At 35.0% G+C, this 22434-nt stretch overlaps 1 protein-coding gene across 5 annotated transcripts in view; it reads right to left on the bottom strand.

The window, feature by feature from the left end:
* Positions 1–22434, bottom strand: part of POP4 (ribonuclease P family protein) — a 107566-nt gene that overhangs the window by 57606 nt on the left and 27526 nt on the right. For all 5 annotated transcript variants that reach the window (XM_089795348.1, XM_089795346.1, XM_089795347.1 and 2 more), the window contains 6 exons: positions 13614–13932; positions 12168–12244; positions 11779–12050; positions 11279–11347; positions 11086–11144; positions 10802–10903 (listed from right to left, as the gene is read on the bottom strand). In XM_089795348.1, the coding sequence (XP_089651474.1) occupies positions 10802–10903; positions 11086–11144; positions 11279–11347; positions 11779–12050; positions 12168–12244; positions 13614–13884 (850 nt within the window). In that variant the 5' untranslated portion in view covers positions 13885–13932. The remainder of the gene's footprint in view (positions 1–10801; positions 10904–11085; positions 11145–11278; positions 11348–11778; positions 12051–12167; positions 12245–13613; positions 13933–22434) is intronic.

Here is a 22434-nt window from a genome sequence, read left to right as displayed (position 1 = left end):
ATCAAATAAAGCCAAAACACAAATGGAGATAGAACATATATAATCTTCAAATAATATTTGCCACAAGATGGTGCTCCAATTTGCCAAATCAAAGCGAAGTATTACAAGCGACGAAATAGGGTGAGAGTTGAATCCCACCAAAACCAGAAAGCCAAGTAGGGAAGATCTTTCACTTCCGAAATAGCAAACAACAAAGAATCCCAACTAGAATTCACAGTACAAAGAAATAATCCAAATTGCATACCAACTACTACCTACAAGTTGCGCTTGAATACCCATCGGGGAAACCTTTCCAAAGGTGTATAAAGATGGCCAACAGCAACAATTACCAACAGAAACTAAAATTTAAAAAAAAAGGTACGAGATATATTAAATCAATCAGAACCACAAATACAAATATTAACTTGGGACCCATATTAACTAATTAAAGTAACTAACTAAAGGTCCTTTTATTATATTATTTAAATTTTGGGACTAATTAATTAATTAATTTAATTTAATTATTAGATTAAAAATTGGGGACATTACATACTTAGGTCTTACGACATTATTATAAGCATTAATTGGCTCAACAAGCATAAGGCCAAGGTTGATTATCTTGCTAAAATTGTAGATTGTTTGGATGACCAAGGCAAACCAGTAAACATAAAAGGGGTTATACAAGAAATTAAATCAAAACAGATATCTGCCATGCAATTTAAGAAATGTGGAAGAAAAGGTTGTGAGATCTTTGCAGTAAGGATTGAAGATTTGAGGGATGCCCCACATGAAATGAAGGAAAATTTGAACGATACCTTCAAAAGGAAGTACCCTTATCTAAAGAAATATTAGGATGTATTTCTTGAAGAACTTCCTGGGTTACCTCCATCGCGAACTTTTGACTTCACTATAGAATTAACACCAGGAGTAGAACCAATTTACCAAGCCCCTTACAGGATGACAACCAAAGAATTAATAGAGTTGAAATTACAATTGCAAGATATGCTAAATGAGAAATTGATCCAGCCCAATGTTTCACCATGGGGAGCCCCAATATTGTTTGTTAGGAAGGACGAAACTATGAGATTACGCATAGATTACAAAATGCTCAATAAGGTTACTATCAAGAACCGATATCCACTTCCTAGAATTGACAAGCTCTTTGATCAAATGAAAGGTGCTACAGTATTTTCAAAGATTGATTTGAGCTTAGGATATCACTAGCTTCGTATTAAGGATGAAGATATTCACAAAACTACATTCAAAACTATGTATGGGCATTATGAATTCACAGTGTTACCTTTCAGGTTAACCAATGCACCAGCACTTTTTATGAATTTGACGAATCACATATTTCAGGATTGTTTAGAGAAATTTGTACTGGTTTTTATAGACGATATCCTAATTTATTCAAAAAATGAGAAGGAACATCAAGAGCATCTAGAAAAGGTTTTGCAAAGACTAAAAGAACATAAATTATACAAAAAATTGCCTAAGTGCACTTTCTATCAAAAGGAAATCTAGTATTTAGGACACATTATATCAGCTCAGGGAATAGTAGTAGATCCGTAAAATATCAAGGCAATTAAGAAATGGCCTATACCTAAAAATGTGACATAAGTCAGAAGTTTCATGGGATTGGCAAGGTTCTATAGGAAGTTTGTCAGAAATTTTTCCAAGATAGCTTATCCGATCACATCACTCCAGAGAAAAGGAAGGAAGTTTGTATGGACTGAAAAATGTCAATCAGCTTTTGAATGTTTGAAAGAAAAGTTAACTACTACATCCATACTAAGAGTACCTAATCCACAAATGAAAATCATAGTCAAAATAGATGCATCAGGGGAAGGAGTTGGAGGAGTGCTAATGCAGGATGAGCAAGTAATTGCATATGAGTCAAGGAAATTGAAGAGTTACGAGCAGGTTTACGCCCCCATTATTTGGAATTAGCAGCTATTGTACATACCCTTCAAATGTGGAGACATTACTTGATTAGGAAACCTTTCAATCTTCGATCCGACCATCATTGCCTAAAATGCATTTTTACCCAACCCAACCTTAATGTTGGACAAAGGAGATGGCTAGAATTTCTAGTAGACTATGAGTTTGACATTAATTACATCAAGGGCAAGGAAAACAAAGTGGTAGATGCCTTAAGCAAAAGGAGACACATTTCTGCAATGGCTATTATAAATTTCAAATTAAAAGATCAGATTTTACAACATCTAGAGCATGATGAATTTTATGCAAACATTAGCCAAACTCTCATTAGAGACCCACAGGATCCCAGGTATTCAGAATTTAAAATAGAAGAGGATGAATTGTTAAGATATCATGACAAGATTTATATACCCAACAAAACTAAACTTCGAAGAATGATTCTGGAAGAATCTCATTCAACTCCATATTCAGGACACCCTGGAGTGACTAAAATGTTGTCCGATATAAAACCTCCATATTTTTGGAAAGGAATGAAAAGGGATATTACAGAATTTGTGGTAGGATGCCTAGAGTGCCAAAGAGTAAAAGCAGAACATCATTACCCAACTGGCCTTTTGCACCCAAATGAAATACCAAAATGGAAATGGCAAATAATTTTCATGGATTTTGTACAAGGGTTACCTATGACATGGAATAAACACAACACCATTCTAGGAGTAGTAGATAGATTGACAAGAGTTGCTCATTTTATACCAAGAAATCTAACCGATGGAGCACCAAAAATCGCTCATAAATTCATAAATGAGATTTTCAGATCACATGGAGTTCCAAAGAAAATTATCTCAAATAGGGATGCTAGGATAACTTCCAAATTTTGGTAAAAATTATTTTCGGCATTAGCAACTAAGTAAACATCAGCTCAGCTTATCATCTCGAGACTGATGGTCAAACAAAAAGGATAAACCAGGTTTTAGAAGATCTTTTAAAAGTTTACTGTATGGATCGGCAATACCAGTGGGAAACGTATTTACCCTTGGTAGAATTTGCTTATAACAATTCCTATCAATCCACCAATAAAATGGCCCCCTTTGAGGCTCTATATGGCCGCAAATGTAGAACCCCTGTGAGCTGGAATCGTTTGGAGGATAGAATTATTGTTGGACCCAAAATGCTTAAGAAAATGGAAGAACAAGTAATCCAAATTTGTCAGAGATTGAAAGAAGTCAATGATAGACAAAAAAGTTATGCAGATGCAAAAAGAACACCTAGAGAATTCTCAGTGGGAGAAAAGGTGCTATTAAGAGTAAAACCTCAAAAGAGTACTATCAAGTTTGGTAAGAATGCCAAGTTGGCCTCAAGGTATGTGGGACCCTTTGAAATATTGGAAATTATGAACCCAATAGCCTACAGAATTGCCTTACCACCAGCTCTTGCAAGGATGCATGATGTCTTCCATGTGTCATACCTTAAGAAATACATCACTCATCATGATCATATAATTGATTGGAACCTATTACAAGTACGAGAACCTAGGGTGGTAGAAATAGAACCACTCAGAATACTTGAGGTGCGTAAGCTACACTTACGAAATCAAGATGTGAATCAATGCAAGGTCTAGTGGGATCAGTATGCAGAGGATAATGCCACTTGGGAGGATTATTATGAAATTTTCCAAAAATACCCTCATCTTTTCTCTAGGGCTAGAGCTTGAACTTTTACTTTTTAGTTCTTTTTATTAATGTCATGGTCTGAATAGATATTAATTCTAAGTTTTGTTGTGACATTCATCGAGGACAATGAAAAACTTAAGGGGGAGGGTATGTTAAGTCCCAAATTTTGACCTAATTTAAATTTATACATAGTAGTTGAATTGAATGGATTTTCTTTCATAATCATGTGAAATGGGTAGCTAAATATATCCATTGTATTCATTATGTTAACTGTTTAATCATGATGGTCGTTATCCATTGTTTGTCATATGATGATTAGCAGTTGCTTTGTTTCAAAATTATGATTAATAATTAAATTCTTTATCTACATTAAATGTTATTATGGATTTATCATGGAACTTATTATTATCATGGAAAATGTTGCACGAGTGGTTACAGGAGAAGATGAAACAAAGAAGCATTGTTAAACAGGATCAATGGAAAGGGATACTAGCTTAGTCCAATTATCGAGTTAACAGATATGACCTTTAATTGTCTTGTTAAAGACCTAGGACTTGAACATCAGGATACAATCGATGGACGCGCACGAGCTATTAAATAAACATTTAAAATATTAATTATTTTAATTAAAAATAATGCATACCTCAAATGGTTTTTAATTGATTTTTTCACCATATCATTATAAGGTATATTTATGAACATACACAGATATAGAAATAAAGGTGACACCATAATATTATTTTTATACAAGATTTTATCTAGTGCGTACATTTAAATACATGTACAAGAAGATAAAATAATCTTTCAAATAAAGCATTTATTTAGATATACTTAATAATAGATACGACCTCGGATAAAATAAATAATATGATGCCGCCTCATAAATACATCTACATGCAAATAGATAAATATATTGTAAATTATCCTTGATCTATAACCTTCAAGTCTTTTTCCATATTTATTCAATTTCTTGCTAGAAACCAAAATGCACATTTGGCATATTATATTGGCGATCAAGAAGCCAAGTCTCTTCTTTATGAGCTACGGCTTCTTGAAAGCCATGAAGTTATCGAATACCTCTTTAAATTATGGAAGCCGTGAGAGACCAAGACGATATATACCTCTACATTATTTCTTACAGTGAATAACTCTAAGATCTTTTTCTTCGTTCTTTCCCTGCATAACAATTCTGCCACGATAACTTCTCTTTCATTATATATTTTCCTTGCTGAAGCACATGATTAGTAATTGCACTAAGTCTGCATCCACAGTTCTTCCATGAAGGGGGTTGATTGATAGCATCCAGCCAAGACTCAATTATATTTCCAAATTTTACTAGGTTATGTGGTTGCCCCCATATCCCAATGATTTTAATATGTTTTATTTTTAAATACTACTGCATTTTGAAATTACAGCAGTAAGATACAGTTCTAGAATATGTTGTAAATCATCTTTATTTAAATATCATCGGTTAGTTCCTCTTTAGGACAGAACTTCTTATGATGAGTCAAAACCAAGTATCCATGACATGATATCATATCTTTATTATGTCGTTGAATTTCATAATCAAATGGTATTTATTCTGCAAGTCTTAAAATTATATTTCTCAGATCACAGAAATGTGACACGCTGGAAACATATAATAATCTTATATCAATTGAGGATCAACAGAAAGAGTTGGTTGCTCTGAGTTTCAAACACCTAGGATTCACCTGGCTGTATAGCCAAAGAAGAGGTGAAGAGGTGATATAAAAATCTGCATTAACAAGAAATAAAAATCAGACATGACATAACAATTCTAAATTATTTGAAAAAGAAAAATCATTTTATAGCTCATGCATGTTCATACTTATTGTTCTCCTGTTGTCAAGTCAAGCGGTTGTGATCGGGTCATTGAACCCATCTGAAAACCTTGTGCAAGGTCATTAAAGGCATGTTTTCCATCTATGATCACTTGATGTCAGTAGTGTCAATTATTCAAACATGTCTGTCCATAACTGCGCAGACATTCTAAACACCGGAATGCTCAAGTGGCTAGACTAGAAGTATCCCAAGCCTAATCCCAAGGTAGGGAGGGTCTTTTTATTCAATAGATTGTGTGGGGATGAATGTGGTCCGAGGTTGGGAAGTTAAGCCTAAGTCAATGCTTCTCCTCTTACCGAAAGCTGAGGCTTGCACAACTAACTAAAGATTCACCAGATTCTCCTTGTATGTTCCTCTCTCTATTTCATGTTATGCATTTACTTTACTTGTCTGCAAAGAAAGATAGTTAATCGTTATTTCAGTTATTTCAATTGATCATTATTATAGTTATTTCAGTTGATCATTATTACAGTTATTTAAGTTAATCATTATTTCAGTTATTTCAGTTAATGTTTCATGAAAAGGATTCAAGATATTTTGTTTCAATAATTAGTTGAGGAAAACTCTTTCATTCCTATGTGAAGCCAAATACTAGTTCTCCTTTATTTTGTTATGAAAATCTGTTTGTTACAATCAAATACCACTATATCAATTAGGGCATCAAATACCATTGTATCATCTCTTCTCCTTCCATTGCTAACTATGGCAATAACATTCAATTAGAAAAATACGCTCATATTCATTATTCAAATAAATGGAAGACTAAAATAACAATCCATCACATAAACTTATCTCTTGCATATAGATATATTTCATGTTCAGTTGGAAGATCAACCAATCTAACTGGTTAACAATTACATTGATGAGAAGAGTTGCTTTTGTTAAAGGAAATAACTGAATGGATGATATAAATCAATCCATCTTATCTTCTACTTGAATAAACATCATAAAAGTAAAATACATGTTAATAATAAATGTTTGTATCCTTAATTTCTCTTGACTGATGTACATCCTGACATCTTGTGGAGAGGGGAAACACTATCAGGGGCTTAACCTTCTACCGCGGACCTTAAACTTATCCCCACACTTTCTCTAATGAGAAAGGCCCTCCCTACCTAGAAATAGACACGGAACACCTTGATCCACCACTAAGCATCCTGGTACTTAATTCCACCACTCCACTAGGCATCCACAACTAAACGTTGGACTACCATGAACTGACTCAATTTACTCTCTTTTAATTTACTTACTTATTGATTACTGATTTTTATTTCTCTTATCATGCAGGGATGTACTTGAGGTTTAATGAGTATCAACACACACCCTCATCTCGACCATATTGGTCTTCCTAGATGAATGCTAGGTAATTTGTCTTATATATATATATAAACATTCACAGCCACGCCTAATGCCCAACCTCAGTCAATGGCTTCAACAAAAGATTCATATTACTTGTCTTTCATAAGAGTACTGAAAACATTCTTCATTCATCATCAATGCATTATAGATGAGAAATTATGGTTCTTTCTAATTTGATGCAATAACACATGGATGTTGTACTTATCTTAGAGGTTTATTGACGATACCCCTATACAAGTCAGCTCTTTTAAAATAGAGATCAAAAGAATTACTATACTTACTCACAATTAACATTTTTCTTATATTACACAAATAACAAAAGTAAAGGAGGAAATCCATGGCACTGTAAATCATTCCATTTCCTAGACTTTGCATTGATATTGTTTCCTTCATATAGCAGACCGAACTGTTTAATCTATTGCTTGAATTCAGAATATCACAAGAAGATTAAATATAATCATGATCTAAGAGTATCCAGCTCGATTCAAGCTCAATTCTCGTGGCCAGTAAATGTTGGAAATGGGAGTCTGTTATCTCGTGCATCAATGAAAGAATAACTTCATCTTGGGAATGGATGCTGGTAGTATGAGCAATAAATCATACACACTCGATGTAGCAGAGAAATACATTCTAGTTCTGTATTGAAATAGTAGCTTTGTAAAATGAAACTTCACCACAAGCAGGAGTATTGAAGAGCAATAAGCTATAGACGGGAGAATGAATAAGAATGTCATCATGAGCATAGATAAAAGCTCACCGCTATGCATGTTTGGTTACACAAGAAAATTTGAGGCAGCAAGGAGTTACAACAAAGCCATCGATTCACGTGGCTATCATGTTTAAAAGGTCACCTCCAAAATTAATGAAGTTAGATGGAGAAAGAAATATAGAGGGCCACTCAAGGCAAAAATAATAATCAAGATCCTAGTCAAAGGTGAAAGAAATAATAATATTGTCTTAGTATATAACACCATGGTATCTATAGATACCTATATATGTATGTATGTATATGCATGTACATGTGTAAAAACCCAACCATATATTTCTTACATATACGCCAAACATCAAGTATGCATATACGTCCTTATATATATATATATATATAGAATTGGTTTACATATGTACATATATAGATATTTAGGTATCATGTTGTCCAATACGATAAGACATGCTTATGCATCGGGAGGCTCCAACTATACAAATACAAAGGTACAAGTTTGCTCAAATATCAATTCATGCTTAGTGATCTCTTTACTATTAAATGTATGTAATTTAACAGGTTAGCTCATGGTTGTCCAACGTACACTCTTGCTTGCCTAGTCGTTTACCTTTAGCCATGGTTGTTCAGGGCTCGAACCTATTTGCTCAGCGATGGTGGTGCCCCCCCTGCCCAATTGCTTTCTGGCAATGCTTCCCCCCTTCAACGTGCTCCTACAAGGGAATTCTCTACGATTATATTATATTCCTCAATATAATAATAACAATTTACCATAACAAATTATTATTCATAAACCATCATAATGGCAAACCACCATCCCACTTCCCATCATGAATAACCAATTTTCTAAGATTTAAAGATAACAATATAATAGCATCATACCGATTAACTAACATGTTATCTTCATATGAAATTAAAACAATTTAACCATCTTACCATTTCACATGATCATAACTAATTTTAACTGTCAACTGACTTCACATGAAACCTCAACGGCTATATGGCATTTTAAATTAGGTTAAAAATTGGGATGTAACACTACCCAACACGGTTCAATGATAGAGAACTTCAACAACAATCTTCACTCCAATGTTATGATCAAGCATCTAGCTTTCCTAAATATAGATTCCAACCAACAGTAGCTACAAATGCGAATGAAGATATGATCATTGTCTACATACTTAGGAAACTTATGGCATAGCTTGTATCAATTTCGAATATATACTTCTTGCTCCACGGTAGCAATCACCAACTAATAAAATTTGAAACGCCTTCAACATATCCGTTATAGTATGTCACAATCCTGTCAATGCAATGGTCAATTCTGAAATGAGCTTACCAAAAATGAGAGAATGGGTTATCGTCCAGTACTTTGAGTCTATGAAGGGTATCATCCTCAAACTTGTAGTCTATATGAACAAGCAAAGTTTTTGTTTCAGCGAATTCTCCAATGTCCTCTTGATACCCAAACATGCCCATAAGAACCCCAACGCAATCCTTCCCTGACTGTTACAAACTAGAGCGTCATCATACACAACACCCAACATAAAGAATAACTAAAACCTTACAATCTCCCCTGATAAAACATGGAGATGGAACACATCTCAATGATATGAAAGAAGATAATATTGAATCTCTCATTAGTAAAATACTGCAAACAAAATGTTACCAAAATTTGCTGAATCAGCTTAGAGGACAAAAATATCGGCAAACATCAAGGATAAGAAGTCAAATGCAGTTATTGAATCCAAGATTTATAGATAGACTGAAATACTTTTGAAATTTGCATTAGAAAAGAATGAACTAGAAGAAAACAAATTTTCCTTGGATGTTGTTACTAAGCCTAGCTCTGATACCATATTAGGATTTAACCCAAAAATAGAGATAAACAGCCATAAGGAAGACCCAATAGATATAAGAAACACACAAGGTTATTGATAAGTAGGAGATAATTTCCACATCAAGTCAAATTGTTGTGCCTTATGGGATTGCAAGCAGAGTGGGTTTAACCATGGAGGAAACTCCGTAGTTAAGCGCACTCAAGCTGGAGTAGTACTAGGATGGGTGACCTCTCAGGAAGTCTCGGTGCTTCACCTCTATGCTCATCACCTAGATCCAATGAGTGCTAAGTGTTTCACTTATTCTGATGAGAGATGGATTCGTGTTGAATCACTACTCATGAAATATGGGCCAATGAGTTTGACTCAAAAACTACACAGTTAAATCCTGATAGCAATATCACACAAGATTATCCTGGGAAAACCCTTCTAGAATGAATTGAAAAACCCAACCACAGAACAAAAGATTACTTTATTGATAATAAATTGTTCAAGTGTACAATGACTTCCGCTTGATGCAATATAACTCTTCGTATTTCCATGCCTTAATGCATGTTAAAGGACACGTGTCTTTATATTTAATATTACAATTTAATCATAAGTGTCCTCTTTAGCTGAAGGTGACCATAACGATAATAACGTCCATATTTCTAGAGATAAAGATCTCTATCGCAGCTACAAACTCCAACATGCAGAAACCACATTGTTTGTTTAAAAAAATTGCCAAAAACTGAGAACTTATTATTAAAAAATCAAGCAAAACAGCTTGTGAATTTTTCTTACAAAATATTTAGAAAATATAATAAATTTTATTCTAGAAAAATATACAACAAAAATACCCCACAAATTTTGTTTTAAAAAAATCAAGCAAAAAACTTCCTAACAAGCTTTATTGGAAAAATTTGTCAAAAAATAACCTATGCTTTGAATCCATGAAATGATAATCAATTGATATTCAATATTAAACAAACCAGAGGAAAACTCATTATGTAAGAAATTTGAAAATCTTTCCATAATCGAAACAATTGAGAACTAAGACAAAATAGAATGTTACTAACAGAAAGTTACTTTAAAATGACTGACTTAAAAGAAATTTACTTACATGACCATTATACAATATATTTGCAATATTACTTTAATAGCTTGCCAACAAGTGCCTTCACAAGATTTTAAAATTTGAGCAATATCATTTAAATTCACACATACTCTGCTCGAATTTAGATTAAGAGGGGCATTGATAAGGCATACAAACTCTATTTGGTAGAAGTTTCAACAAATGGAATGAACTCAAATTCTATTGCTTTCTTATCTGATTATTGAAATATATGACCATACATCTATTTCTACGTCCTCATTGAAATACAAAAGAGCTGCTCATCTCCCAAACTTATAACCCACTTAAATTCATTGAAGATGGATTATAAACCCCATACCTCGAAATTTATTTTCTGATGTCAGGATTCCAAATGTATTTAGTGTTTCTCGAATCATGATGCCTTGCACACCTATAAAACTTTTGACTTTACTTTCAACAACTGCCATCCCATGCAAAAAATGAAAGAAGAAAAATTAAGAAATTAATAATATAACATGAATGAGCTGGAATTTTTACAATTTCCTTGTATAGTCTTTGATTTGGTAATATGTTTTGAGCAAAAATTACAAAGGTAAGATGTTAGCTACCAAAATGAATAGAGACAGATGCGTGTGCAAATACCAGCCAAAATTGCTCCATGCAAGTCTGCTGTCAGAAGGAAGTACTCTATATTCTTTTGCCTGAAACATTTAGGCTAAATCAGCTGTGATGAAGCATGTCTTGCAGATTCACAATTACTGTTTAAACTTTGTAGAATGACTTTGTGCTTCTCCACGCTATATCTAGAATGACAAGTAAAAAACTAGAACCTTACCTTCTGCTTTTTAGGAGATCAACTATGTACTCATTCCACATTTCATGCATTGGGAAGTACAGATCATATCTGAAATCATTTATCTAATACTTAGCAAATATGGTCAGAAACAATAAAACAAGCTTCAAATAAAATGTCAACCTCTTCTAAACTAACCAAGGAATATATTTCAATATATTATAAGACTCATACGGGTTACAAGTACTGTGAAACCATGGCTGTCAAGGCCGCAAGCATATTATCCACATAGCCCAAACATGTTAAAATGATATTATTAATTGAAACAAACTAAATAAAAGAGCAAGCATGTCCACTGAGTGAATGTCAAGTAGAGTAAGCTACCAAGCACTTTCATTAACACTTTAAACTGACTAACAAAAGTGTATGGTTGAACAATGAAGAAGCTCATGGAATCGTATGGTGGGAAATTTTTTTAAAATAAGTATAAAAATTAACAAAATTAACAAAATTAAATTCTGAGAAAAGATAGTGGCAATCACTTTTGATACTTCTTAGGGAGGTCAAGAGATCCAAAATGTCGATGCTGTCGCATGGACATATGTTTCTGGGAACGCTTTCCAAGCTTATGACGAGTTTGATGCCGTGCCCTTCTGTATGTAGTACGTTGTGAACTAGGATTTTCAAGAGCAAAATATTTATCCTGTAACTTTTGTACTTCATCCTTCGTACCTTTATCAGCCAGACCACCACTTCTAAGAATATCATATAGAATGTTATTGATTGTGTCACCTCCCCCTTTTTCCTCAGAAGTCTGAACCAAATTTTTAATCAATTCATTTCTGAGATAAGTAATATACTTAATGAACGAATTACAATCTGTATATTACAATAAAAGCAGATGTGTCAAAATTAACTAAGAAAACAGTACCTGTAAATGTATGCCAAGTAAATTTTCATGAATAGGCTGACACAACTTCAAGTATGCATGATCATTTGCTACAAAATCTGAAAATATTAGAATTAAAATTTGCATTAGTGCACTAGATCATTTTCTGTGAACTTCAAAGTATAGAGATAATTTTTTTTTTTAAAATTGGATGTCATTGCAGACCACTTTCTAATATTACACAGAGAAGAAAATTCTTTACCTGCCAAATCCACTTATGCCCAATTGTAATGATCCCATTTTTGTGCCTTCCTAAGCATCAGTTATTATCAGAGGTTAGCCTATTAGCAGTGGTCCCCATAGGCTAATGTGGCGATTAAGGCAGTTATTTTCAGAGGTTAGCCTATTAGCAGTGGTCCCCGTAGGCTAATGTGGTGATTAAGGGGCCTTTTGAGGGCGATTCAGGGTTATCCACCTAACCATTTGGACATCTATTTCAGTACTCTACATCTCAGTGTATCAGTTTATTTGTGGTTTGCCTTCCAGAGGTCTTTCAAGATCTGTTTATACACACTTAATCCACTTATGCCTATGTGTAATGCCCCCATTTTTGCACTCTCCTAAGCATCAGTTATTTCCAGAGGTTAGCCTCTTAGCGGTGATCCCTGTAGGCTAATGCTGTGATTCAAGCTTATTCAGCTGACCAACAAATAACTTACATATTCATAGGCTTGACAGATTCAATTTTAGAGTAACAAATTGAAATCTTAAAAATAAGTTGAATTATTTCTTACAACGCAACAAATGTACAACGACTATAATAAATTCGTCCACAAAATAATAACCACCAAGATGTGAACGCAAACAAATATACCAGCAAAGTATGTTTACATAAAGCTGGATCAAGTGGTCATGCTAGACGGAACTGCTCCATTCAGTTTCATCATTCCTATAAATTTAAATGATTATGATTTGGTAGATAATTCGGAGTTACTCCCATTCATATTGATGATTGGTTGTCCAGTACGAGCAATTTTCTGTTCCTTCAATTCTTAGTTCAGATTCAATGATTAACTTAATTCAAAATTGCATTATTTTACAGACTTGGTCCCATGAATATAACTAATTGGAGGAATGAAAGAAAAGCAAAGGTCAAAGAAGTTTAATGCCTACAAGAAAACCAATCAACAATAGCACAAGTGCAATAAAGCATCTATATTCAAACAAGCAACATGAGAAAGCACTACTAGTACTTCTTCCAAAAATTAAGAACTGAATTAAACTTTGTTTCTAACAGAACATAAGTCCTCTGTTTCATGTATGCAGATCTTAATCATTTCAGGTAATCAAATAATGTTGTCAATTGCATGGTAAACCTGATAGGTCATTTCAAGATTATTGAACTATTGATGAAGAAAATATTGAAAAGTAAAACACAAAAACAAATTACAACTTGAAGTATAAAATTAATAATAATATAATGCTTGCCTTTAAATTTTGAAGGCCCAGAAGATGTTCCAGAAGCTTGTGCGAAAATTCCTGATGCACTTACAGGATCCGAGTGCTTCCTCTTTCCTGTGTCTCTTTTTTTCTTATGTTTTTCTTTTTCTTGGGAATGTGAAACTAACTGAGCTAACAATGCAGCTGGTGATTTACCCAAAGCTGCAGCAGATAGTCTCTGTTCAAGAGCCTTAATACGACTCCTCTTTTTCTCCGATATGTTTTCATCTCCACACTCTACCTTTGTTGCCATGAGCATTGATCTTTTAAAAGTACTTTTGTTATGAAATAATGCTCATAAACATACCTGAAACAATTCATAAAGGTTAAATAATTTTGTTTTGATCTCTATAAAGCATCAGCCATATGGAATGCTTATCAATCACATGCATGGGATTAGTTATGAAACTTGCTGATTGGATGGACTAGCATCTAATGCTAAAATACACCAAAACCCAATGACTAGTAACTTACTGAAGAGAACTGAATTACAGTACTTACTTAGATTCAAAGATAACAAATATTGTGGATTTAAGGAATTTAGGCGTTCAATATGAACAATGGTTTAGCCATTCCATTGGGAAATATACTGTCGCAACAAATATCAATATAAAATTCTGCTCAAAAAGGTCATCCTCAAAAGCCATGGGATGCAATTTTCATAGGCTAAAGCTTTAGAGCCAGTCTAGAATCTGAAAACATCCACAATAATCTTTACCAAAAAAATTATAAAAAGACAGTTGAGATCACAAAAAATTGGCACCTCCCAGAAAACTCAACTACACCCCTTAGACAAAAGGAAACCAAAGTTGTTAGAGTAAATAATTAATTATTTAATTATTATTTACTCTATTTACTTAAGCTTACTTAGGTTAATGCATTTATTTAATATTTAGTATTTAATGCATGTAGTGATGAGTTGTTGACAACACCAGAGTTTGTTCCCTTCTAGCATGTTCCACTTTTTTGTGGATGCTTGGTTGTCAACCTTATCTTCTACCTCCTTCCAGCTTGTTCTACAAGCTTCCTTGAGGCCTTTATAAGCGGTCCCTCTCTCATTGTAAATTCATCCATTCACATAGCAATTTCATTTCCCTATTGTGAAATATTTTCTCTTGCATTGTTTGCTTCAAGCTCTTGCTTCTTTGGTTTCTCTTCAGCAAGCTATTTGCATGTAGGTGATCTTGGCGTCTGCGGAGTTGGATTTCATCAACTCCTACATGGTATCAGAGCCTCCCTGCTACTTCTTGTTCGAAAGAATTTTTTGAAGCCACGATTCAGAGACACAAACCCTAGTTTGTTTGTGATTTTTTCTCCAATCGGGAGGAAGAGCATTTTTTTCAGTATTTGGAGAAAAAGGAGAAAGAGAATTTGACATAACAGATCTAATATTTTTTGGGCTTTTATTTTTATTTTTTGGAGGTGCGATGGTGGCGATTCAGAAAAAATAACTACAGCGGTGATTTTCAAACAGCGATATCTCCCTTATACGGACTCATTTTTTTGAGCAATTTTTTTTGTTTTGGGGTAGGATTTCATGATCCACACATTGGTGCAGGTGGTTTGAGATCTCTGTTCCTGTTTTTTTCTACAACTCGCAATTCTCGATTTTTGCCACTTCAAATGCTTAGTACAGGCTCATCTGGACACATAATCAGGTTCTATTTTTTTTGAAAGTGTCTATTTTTTTGTCTACTTTCCAAATCTGCAATTAGATTATAGGTTTTGTGGACAGAAATATTACTTTCAGAAATAGGCCCTAAATTGGCTTAATAATCGCACTAAGTAAAGAGGGCCCAATTTATACATTGTGGGGGGGAGCATTTTCTTTTCTGTAATTTAATTCAGAATAAGACCCTTCTACTTCTGTCTTCTTCTTTCTCTCAATGGCGGATCCATCTGTGACCTGTCTCACACCACACAACTATCACACTTGGAAGGCACAAATGACACGGCTTCTCATGTCAAGGGGTTTTTGGTCATGTCTGGATGAGAATCAACCTATTCTTACACGAGCTTTTGAGGTTCTTCAGCATAGGAGCAAAATGGATGAAGCCATGGGATTGATTGCACTGAACATTTCAGACAATCTACTATTTCACTTGGATGGTTTGACTACTCCACGAGCTTATTGGCTCAAATTTCAGACTTTGTTTGGCCAAGTGAATGAGTTTCAGGCACTTTAGCTAGATGCAGAGTTGACTTCTTTGACACCTGACAACTTTCCCACCATTGAGGACTTCTTGATGAAGTTCAAATCTCTGCATACACTTTTACAGGGATGTGGGAAAACCAAGATAGATGATGAGCGTATCTTTTTGATACTCTCAAAGTTGAGGGGACAATATCAGATCTTCTCTTCCACTTTCTACTCCGCTATGGATGCCTTGGGTGATAGACACAAGATGCCTTCATTTGAGATATTTTGTGATCGGTTAACCTGTGAACAGTCCAAGATCACTCAAATGGATTCACTTTCAGGTTCACAGTCACAGGCATTGCTTACACAGGAGCAGAAGTCGAAGCAAATATCAAATCCCTCTTCTACTGGTTCATCATCTTCTAAGAAGGAGAAAAAGAAGACTGAGACTCCCACCTGTTCCTATTGTGGGAAAGGATCTCATGATGAGGCACATTATTTTCAGAAGAGATTTGATGGCTATGAGAAACAAATTGCAGATTTGCAAGCTCTTCTTCAGAAGAACATTGTCTCTTCTCCATCCTCTTCTACCTCACAGGGGTCTGCCTTTCAGTCTTCTTCCACATCTTCACCATCTACATTGGATCTTGAAAAGGGTCATACATTACAGGCTACCATTACATCTCCTTCACAGGTTCCTTGGATACTGGATTCAGGTGCTTCTCACCATATGACATCTTCTCAAGGTGTCTTCTCTACTCTTGAGGCTTCTCCTATTCCTCATATTCTCATGGGGAATAACATTGCACTACCAGTCTGCGGGAAAGGTTCAGTTCACATCCAAGATGGTATATTCAATGATGTATTGTATGTTCCATCTTTGTTTGCCAACCTTCTCTCGATTTCTCAGATTACACGCAGTGGATCAGGGAAGACAGTTGAGTTCACTACTGATTCAGTCTTCATTCGAGATCGTGCTACAGGAGATCTTATTGCTACAGGGGCAGTTGATCCTTCCACTCTCCTCTACACCTTCTCGCACTTTGCTCCACCATCTCCATTGTTGGAGCACACTACTTCTCTTTCGCAGGAGCATCATGTGGTGCAGTCAGGATACTTGAACCTTTGTATTGTTCCTGAGATCCCTATTTTGGCTGCTACACCACATCCAGTTGAGGGCTTTTCTCCTTTGCAGGATTTTTCTTCTGCTCTACCTAATCCTCCAACTTCATTCATTGAGACTCCAGGTACACTTGTTGTAGATACTACAGTGGACATTCATGATAGTGTCATCACACCTGCCTTAGGGATTCCCTTTCCAGTTCCTCATACATTCTCCTTTGGGCATCAACTAGGCTTTCCAGTTTTGCCTCTCATTCAGAGATTCCCTTGTTATGTACCCTTGTTTCTTCCACATTGGAGTTGCATTGGTTCAATCATTTCTACAGGAGCTCCATCATTCTGGGGGGGCTTTGTTGTCTATTCTCATGGGGGGGGCTGGTTGTACTTATGGTTTTGAGAGAGTCTCTTGAAACATTTCCAGTGGAAGTTGTCCTTGGGGGGTCTTGTTGAGGCCTTCCTTCCTTCCTTCCTTTATTTTTCAGCATGTTTGTTCTTACCTCTTTTTGGGGGAGGATTTTTCCCACGTGGTTTTCTCTCTTTCCCCATTTATAGAGGTTGCATCTTTTTGCTCATGGGTACCTAACATGGCCTTGTTGCCGGGACCCATTCTGCATTCTTAGTTTTGCGAGCTGAAGGCATTCCCCTAAGTTGCACTTAAGGGGGGGTGTTAGAGTAAATAATTAATTAATTATTTATTATTTATTCTATTTACTTACGCTTACTTAGGTTAATGCATTTATTTAATATTTAGCATTTAATGCATGTAGTGATGAGTTGTTGACAACACCGGAGTTTGTTCCCTTCTAGCATGTTCCACTTTTTTGTGGATGCTTGGTTGTCAACCTTATCTTCTACCTCCTTCCAACTTGTTCTACAAGCTTCCTTGAGGCCTTTATAAGCGGTCTCTCTCTCATTGTAAATTCATCCATTCACATAGCAATTTCATTTTCCTATTGTGAAATATTTTCTCTTGCATTGTTTGCTTCAAGCTCTTGCTTCTTTGGTTTCTCTTCAGCAAGCTATTTGCATGTAGGTGATCTTGACGACTGCGGAGTTGGATTTCATCAACTCCTACAAAAGTAAGCCTTCATAATTAAATATTTTAAATAAGACTAACTTCTTAGGCAACTCCCTAAAGTTCACAAGAAAGGAGCACAAATACAAACACAAAATCACACAGCTAGCTTGCTTGATATCTGGAATACATTGTTTAATTTCATGTCCTGCTTTCTTTCATTTATCCTTGATGATGATAAGTTCATAGATAGAGTTAATATATACGAGCAAAAAAGTCATGCCAAATCCAATAATTTAAGCAATAATCCAATGTAGTTGTTTTCCAAACAAATGTTTGAGCAAGTTGCCACTATTCATGTCCGTGCTTGCTTTGATTTTGTCCCCTGTGATAATTAGCAAACCTTGCATAAGCTTTAAAGCTTCCGAATTCAGTCCCGGGAAATTATACGATGCATAAAATGCAGGATGCTATAAAGTTATCTTATACCAGAAATGTTTTGAAGAAACTCTAAAACTGACTAATGTTGTCTTGATAGATTTTGGATAAGAATAAATAAACCTGGCAATTGGGTTAAAGATTATAATGTATTAATGATGAGTTTTGAGATATTCAAATCCCTAAAATGTTTGGTGATTAGCAATACAATTTAGCATCTTAAGACACCAAATAAATTGACTGTTGATTTGATGACGTGGCATATTGGCCATGTAAGGTGCTGATTCATCCATTTAGCCATCAGTGCTGCCCTTGGAAGTATTTAATTAGGAAAAATCTCTCTTTTGGACAAAATTCTCACAAAGATGACATCACTCGACAGCATAAATATAATTCCAATCTTATTCCCAACAGTTACCAACAGTGTCAATTCTCGCAGAGGAAGACAGGTGGGCATTTTTTTTCCTAACAGCATATTCGAAGCAGATGATTTATCTCTTGGTAGATGAAAGATAGTGAAAATCCACCTACAGCATTCTTGCTTTAACTTCTACCACAAGCTCCCAGACATCCACAATAAAATAAAATCCACTATTACAGGACTGTTGATATTTTATTCAAAACATTTTCGGACCACCAACTCTACTTTTACTCGGGCACAGCAAGCTCTGGTGTATCCCACTGCGACCAGGTATATTTTGATTGATCTACCAGCTGAATTAACATCATCTGCACACTTTTAATGATGAAAAATGCGATAAAATGCTGTTATAATCCATAAAAAACTGAAGTTGTAAACCCTTGAGCCAAGCTTTTCCATGCCAACAATGACATCTATTATGCTCATCCTTTTTTCAAAATAAGTAACCATCTCTTTTCAAAATTGTAATATATATGCGTGATTGAAATTTTGCAAAATTAAGTGTATTGTTTTGGAAATTCTTTCATGTGTCTATTGATAAAAGGTGGACCAGTTTTATTTTAACTTTTTCCTAATTTTATTATAAATGTCTCCAAGTGGTTCCTCTTTTGTTTGAGGCTAAGTCACAAGGTTTGAATTCAAATTCGAGTTTGTTGAATATAAAACTTGAATGAAATTCAGCAAGCATAAAAATTCGAAAAAAAAATTGACAAAATATCCACAAAATTGTCAAAATAGTTTAACGTTGCTAAATAGTTAAACCAAATAACTCAATATCATTTTAATATAAAATAATATTACATTAGATATCATCAAATTCAGATGAAGTTTGTAAAGGGTAAAAATTTGCTGAAATTCGTATTTCATGGATGAAATTCAGCATATCCTGTGACTTAGGTTTGAGGTATTGAAGTTAAAAAATTATTAGAATATTTTTTAGTTTTAGTTTACAGTGAGCTAGGAGCTAAGAACCATATGTTTTCAAAACTTTGCCCAAGTCAATTAGGAAAATTCATTACGTGTCCCTTGAGTTTTTTCCAGAGTTTATTTTAACGATAGGAATTATCGATCTACTTGCACAGTTATGTATCTTTGTCTCATGTCTTTGGTCACAATCTTTGCATTGTAGCATGAATTGATTGGTTTCTTAGATATCTTTATGTAAGATCCCCTACTAGATTCAACTCAAAACCTTGCACTTTCCTTAGGGAAATTTGTCAAACAGTATGTCATTTGCTTATGTTTGTAATGGGACAACACCAGAATATAGGAAACTCTATTTTACCCTGTGCTTTACTGTAATAACCTGTGGCAAACTATTTCAAACATTCCTCCTATCAACACAGATCACAAGTGCATGGACTAACCATATGATCAAACAGTTTGCACATCATTGCTGGAGGCATTCACTCAAACAGTTCGCACACGTTTGCTGAATGGTTTCAGTTTGGAATCATTCCGGAACAACAGATAACTTGGAAGCATAATGTACCAATAAGTATTGAGCAGCAATTCCAACATGATTAGCAGCTAAGGGTAGATTGAGTTCTTTACTAAATAATGATCATTCATATATTATCAACAGTTCAATAGCAATAGACTGCAGCTGCAACTTACAGTGAAGTCGTGAGCAGCAATGATGTCTGCAACTTGAAGAGGATTCCTGTGCATTATAACAATCTTGTCTCAGCCAAGCTATAGTAGGGAATGCCCTCTTGAAGGATTATAGTATGAGAGCAATGCTTTCCAGCTACAACAGAAACCCATAACAAGAAGGAGAACAACTCTCTGAGGCTCCTCGTAACCAGCTTGTAGTTATATATGTACACTAAGAGATATTAAGACTGCAGTATGAAAGAAGGCTCGAATGTTCAGAAGTGCAGGGAATAAACACCACGGCATCTTCACCTTCGATAATCAGCTCAAGTCCTCCTTACATGGCATTAGTTGAATAATGTACTCACATAATAAGACACTCCATATGTTCAATGGTTCCCAGTCCGTCCGTAAACATTAGCAATGATTATGGTTTTTTTTTTTTTTTTTTTTTTTTTTTTTTTTTTTTTTTTTTTTTAATATTTAACCTTCAACATATGTGTTGGCAACATAACACTATTGGGCCTCAAACTAATTAATTCCATAAAATTACGGTACAATATATTAAAGTGTAATAACTATTGGTTCAAATTCCGTGAATCCAAAAACATAATAAAGGTAATTTCACTTATACAGCATCACTATTCATTTAAATATTAACCCCATCAAGCATTGAGAATATTTACTCATGGGTTCCTTTATTTGCTCTAAAGCTCACACCAAAAGAGTCAAAGTGATGGAAATAAGAGACTGCCCTTTTGAGCTTAGGTTGGACCACAATCCAATTTTCTTAAAACTGGCCTTTTTGAAGGAGCAGCAAGGAGAAGAAAAACAGTTTAAGCAAAAGAAAGGGATCTCGCATGGAAAAATTATAATGAGTCAGGAAAATCAGAAATTATTTAATGATGCCCTTAGAAGCATCATTTGGAGCCCCAAAAGAGGAGATATGATTACAGATCAGCAAAAGGTTAGCAAAGATGCCTTAGTTCCTATAATTATTAAGGCATTACTGAAGTGTAAAAGAAGCAAGCCCAAGAAAGAGGCAAAAAGTACTTTCCCAACAAATCCGTGGTTTGATGAAGAATGCAAGTTGGCTGAGAGAAAGATGAGAAAGAGCATGAATAAAGAAAACAAAAAGGAATACGTGGATCTGTTAAAAGGTCAAAAAGAGGCTTATGTGATAATGAGAAGATTGGAGCTGGTCACCTTAGGCAAGCAAAACCCTAAGAAATCTTGGAAGGAACTGTAACAAAAGAGAAAACAGATAGTTAACAATATCACAGGGATCCAGTGGCTTGAATATGCAAGGACATTATATGAGCATGAAAAAGACAAGCATAAGCCTCCGATAATAAAGGCTACAAAGGAGCTTTTTACTATGGAGGGCATCCTCCAAGGCATAAAGAAGTTGGCGGGGGTTAAGGCCCAAGACATTGATGGGTTGCAAGCTGAACATCTAAAATGGGGCAGTGATATCTTGGTTCCTCATATTTATCACATCTTTAATGATGTCATTAAGAAGGGGTTTCCTCAAAACTGGACTATTAACATGGTTATCCCTCTCCATAAAAGTGGGGACATAAATAACCTGTCAAACTGTCAAACTATTATGATTAACCCCCTCTTGGGCAAGCTCTTTGGTAGCATGGTAGAAAGCAAGATCAGCAAGTGGGTTGAATCAGAAGGTGAAAGAGCTAAGTGGCAAGCAGGTTTCAGAACAAAACACTCCACTGTTGATCATGGGGTAACGCTAAGATTCTTGGTTGAAAAGATTTGGAACACACTGGGCAAAGAGGCCTTTTACTGCTTTGTCGACTTTAAAAAGGTTTTTGAAATGGTGCCGCGGGACAAACTTTGGCTTGGAATGGAAGAGCTGAAAATTTCCACTGAACTTAGGGCTGCAACACAAATTATATGAGCAGGTCATTGCAAAAATCAGAACTATGGAAGGGATGTCAGATAGCTTTGGAAGTGATATAGGAGTCAAACAAGGGTGCCCCCTTTCACCTACCTTGTTTGGATTATATATTGACAAGTTAGAAGAATGTCTTGACAAGAACAATGGTGATGGAGTCCA

This window comes from Cupressus sempervirens, chromosome 8 (genome assembly GCF_028749045.1).
Source record: "Cupressus sempervirens isolate cs-2001-9-10 chromosome 8, ASM2874904v1, whole genome shotgun sequence".
Classification (NCBI taxonomy): domain Eukaryota; kingdom Viridiplantae; phylum Streptophyta; class Pinopsida; order Cupressales; family Cupressaceae; genus Cupressus; species Cupressus sempervirens.
This window is presented reverse-complemented; position numbering and strand designations above follow the sequence as displayed.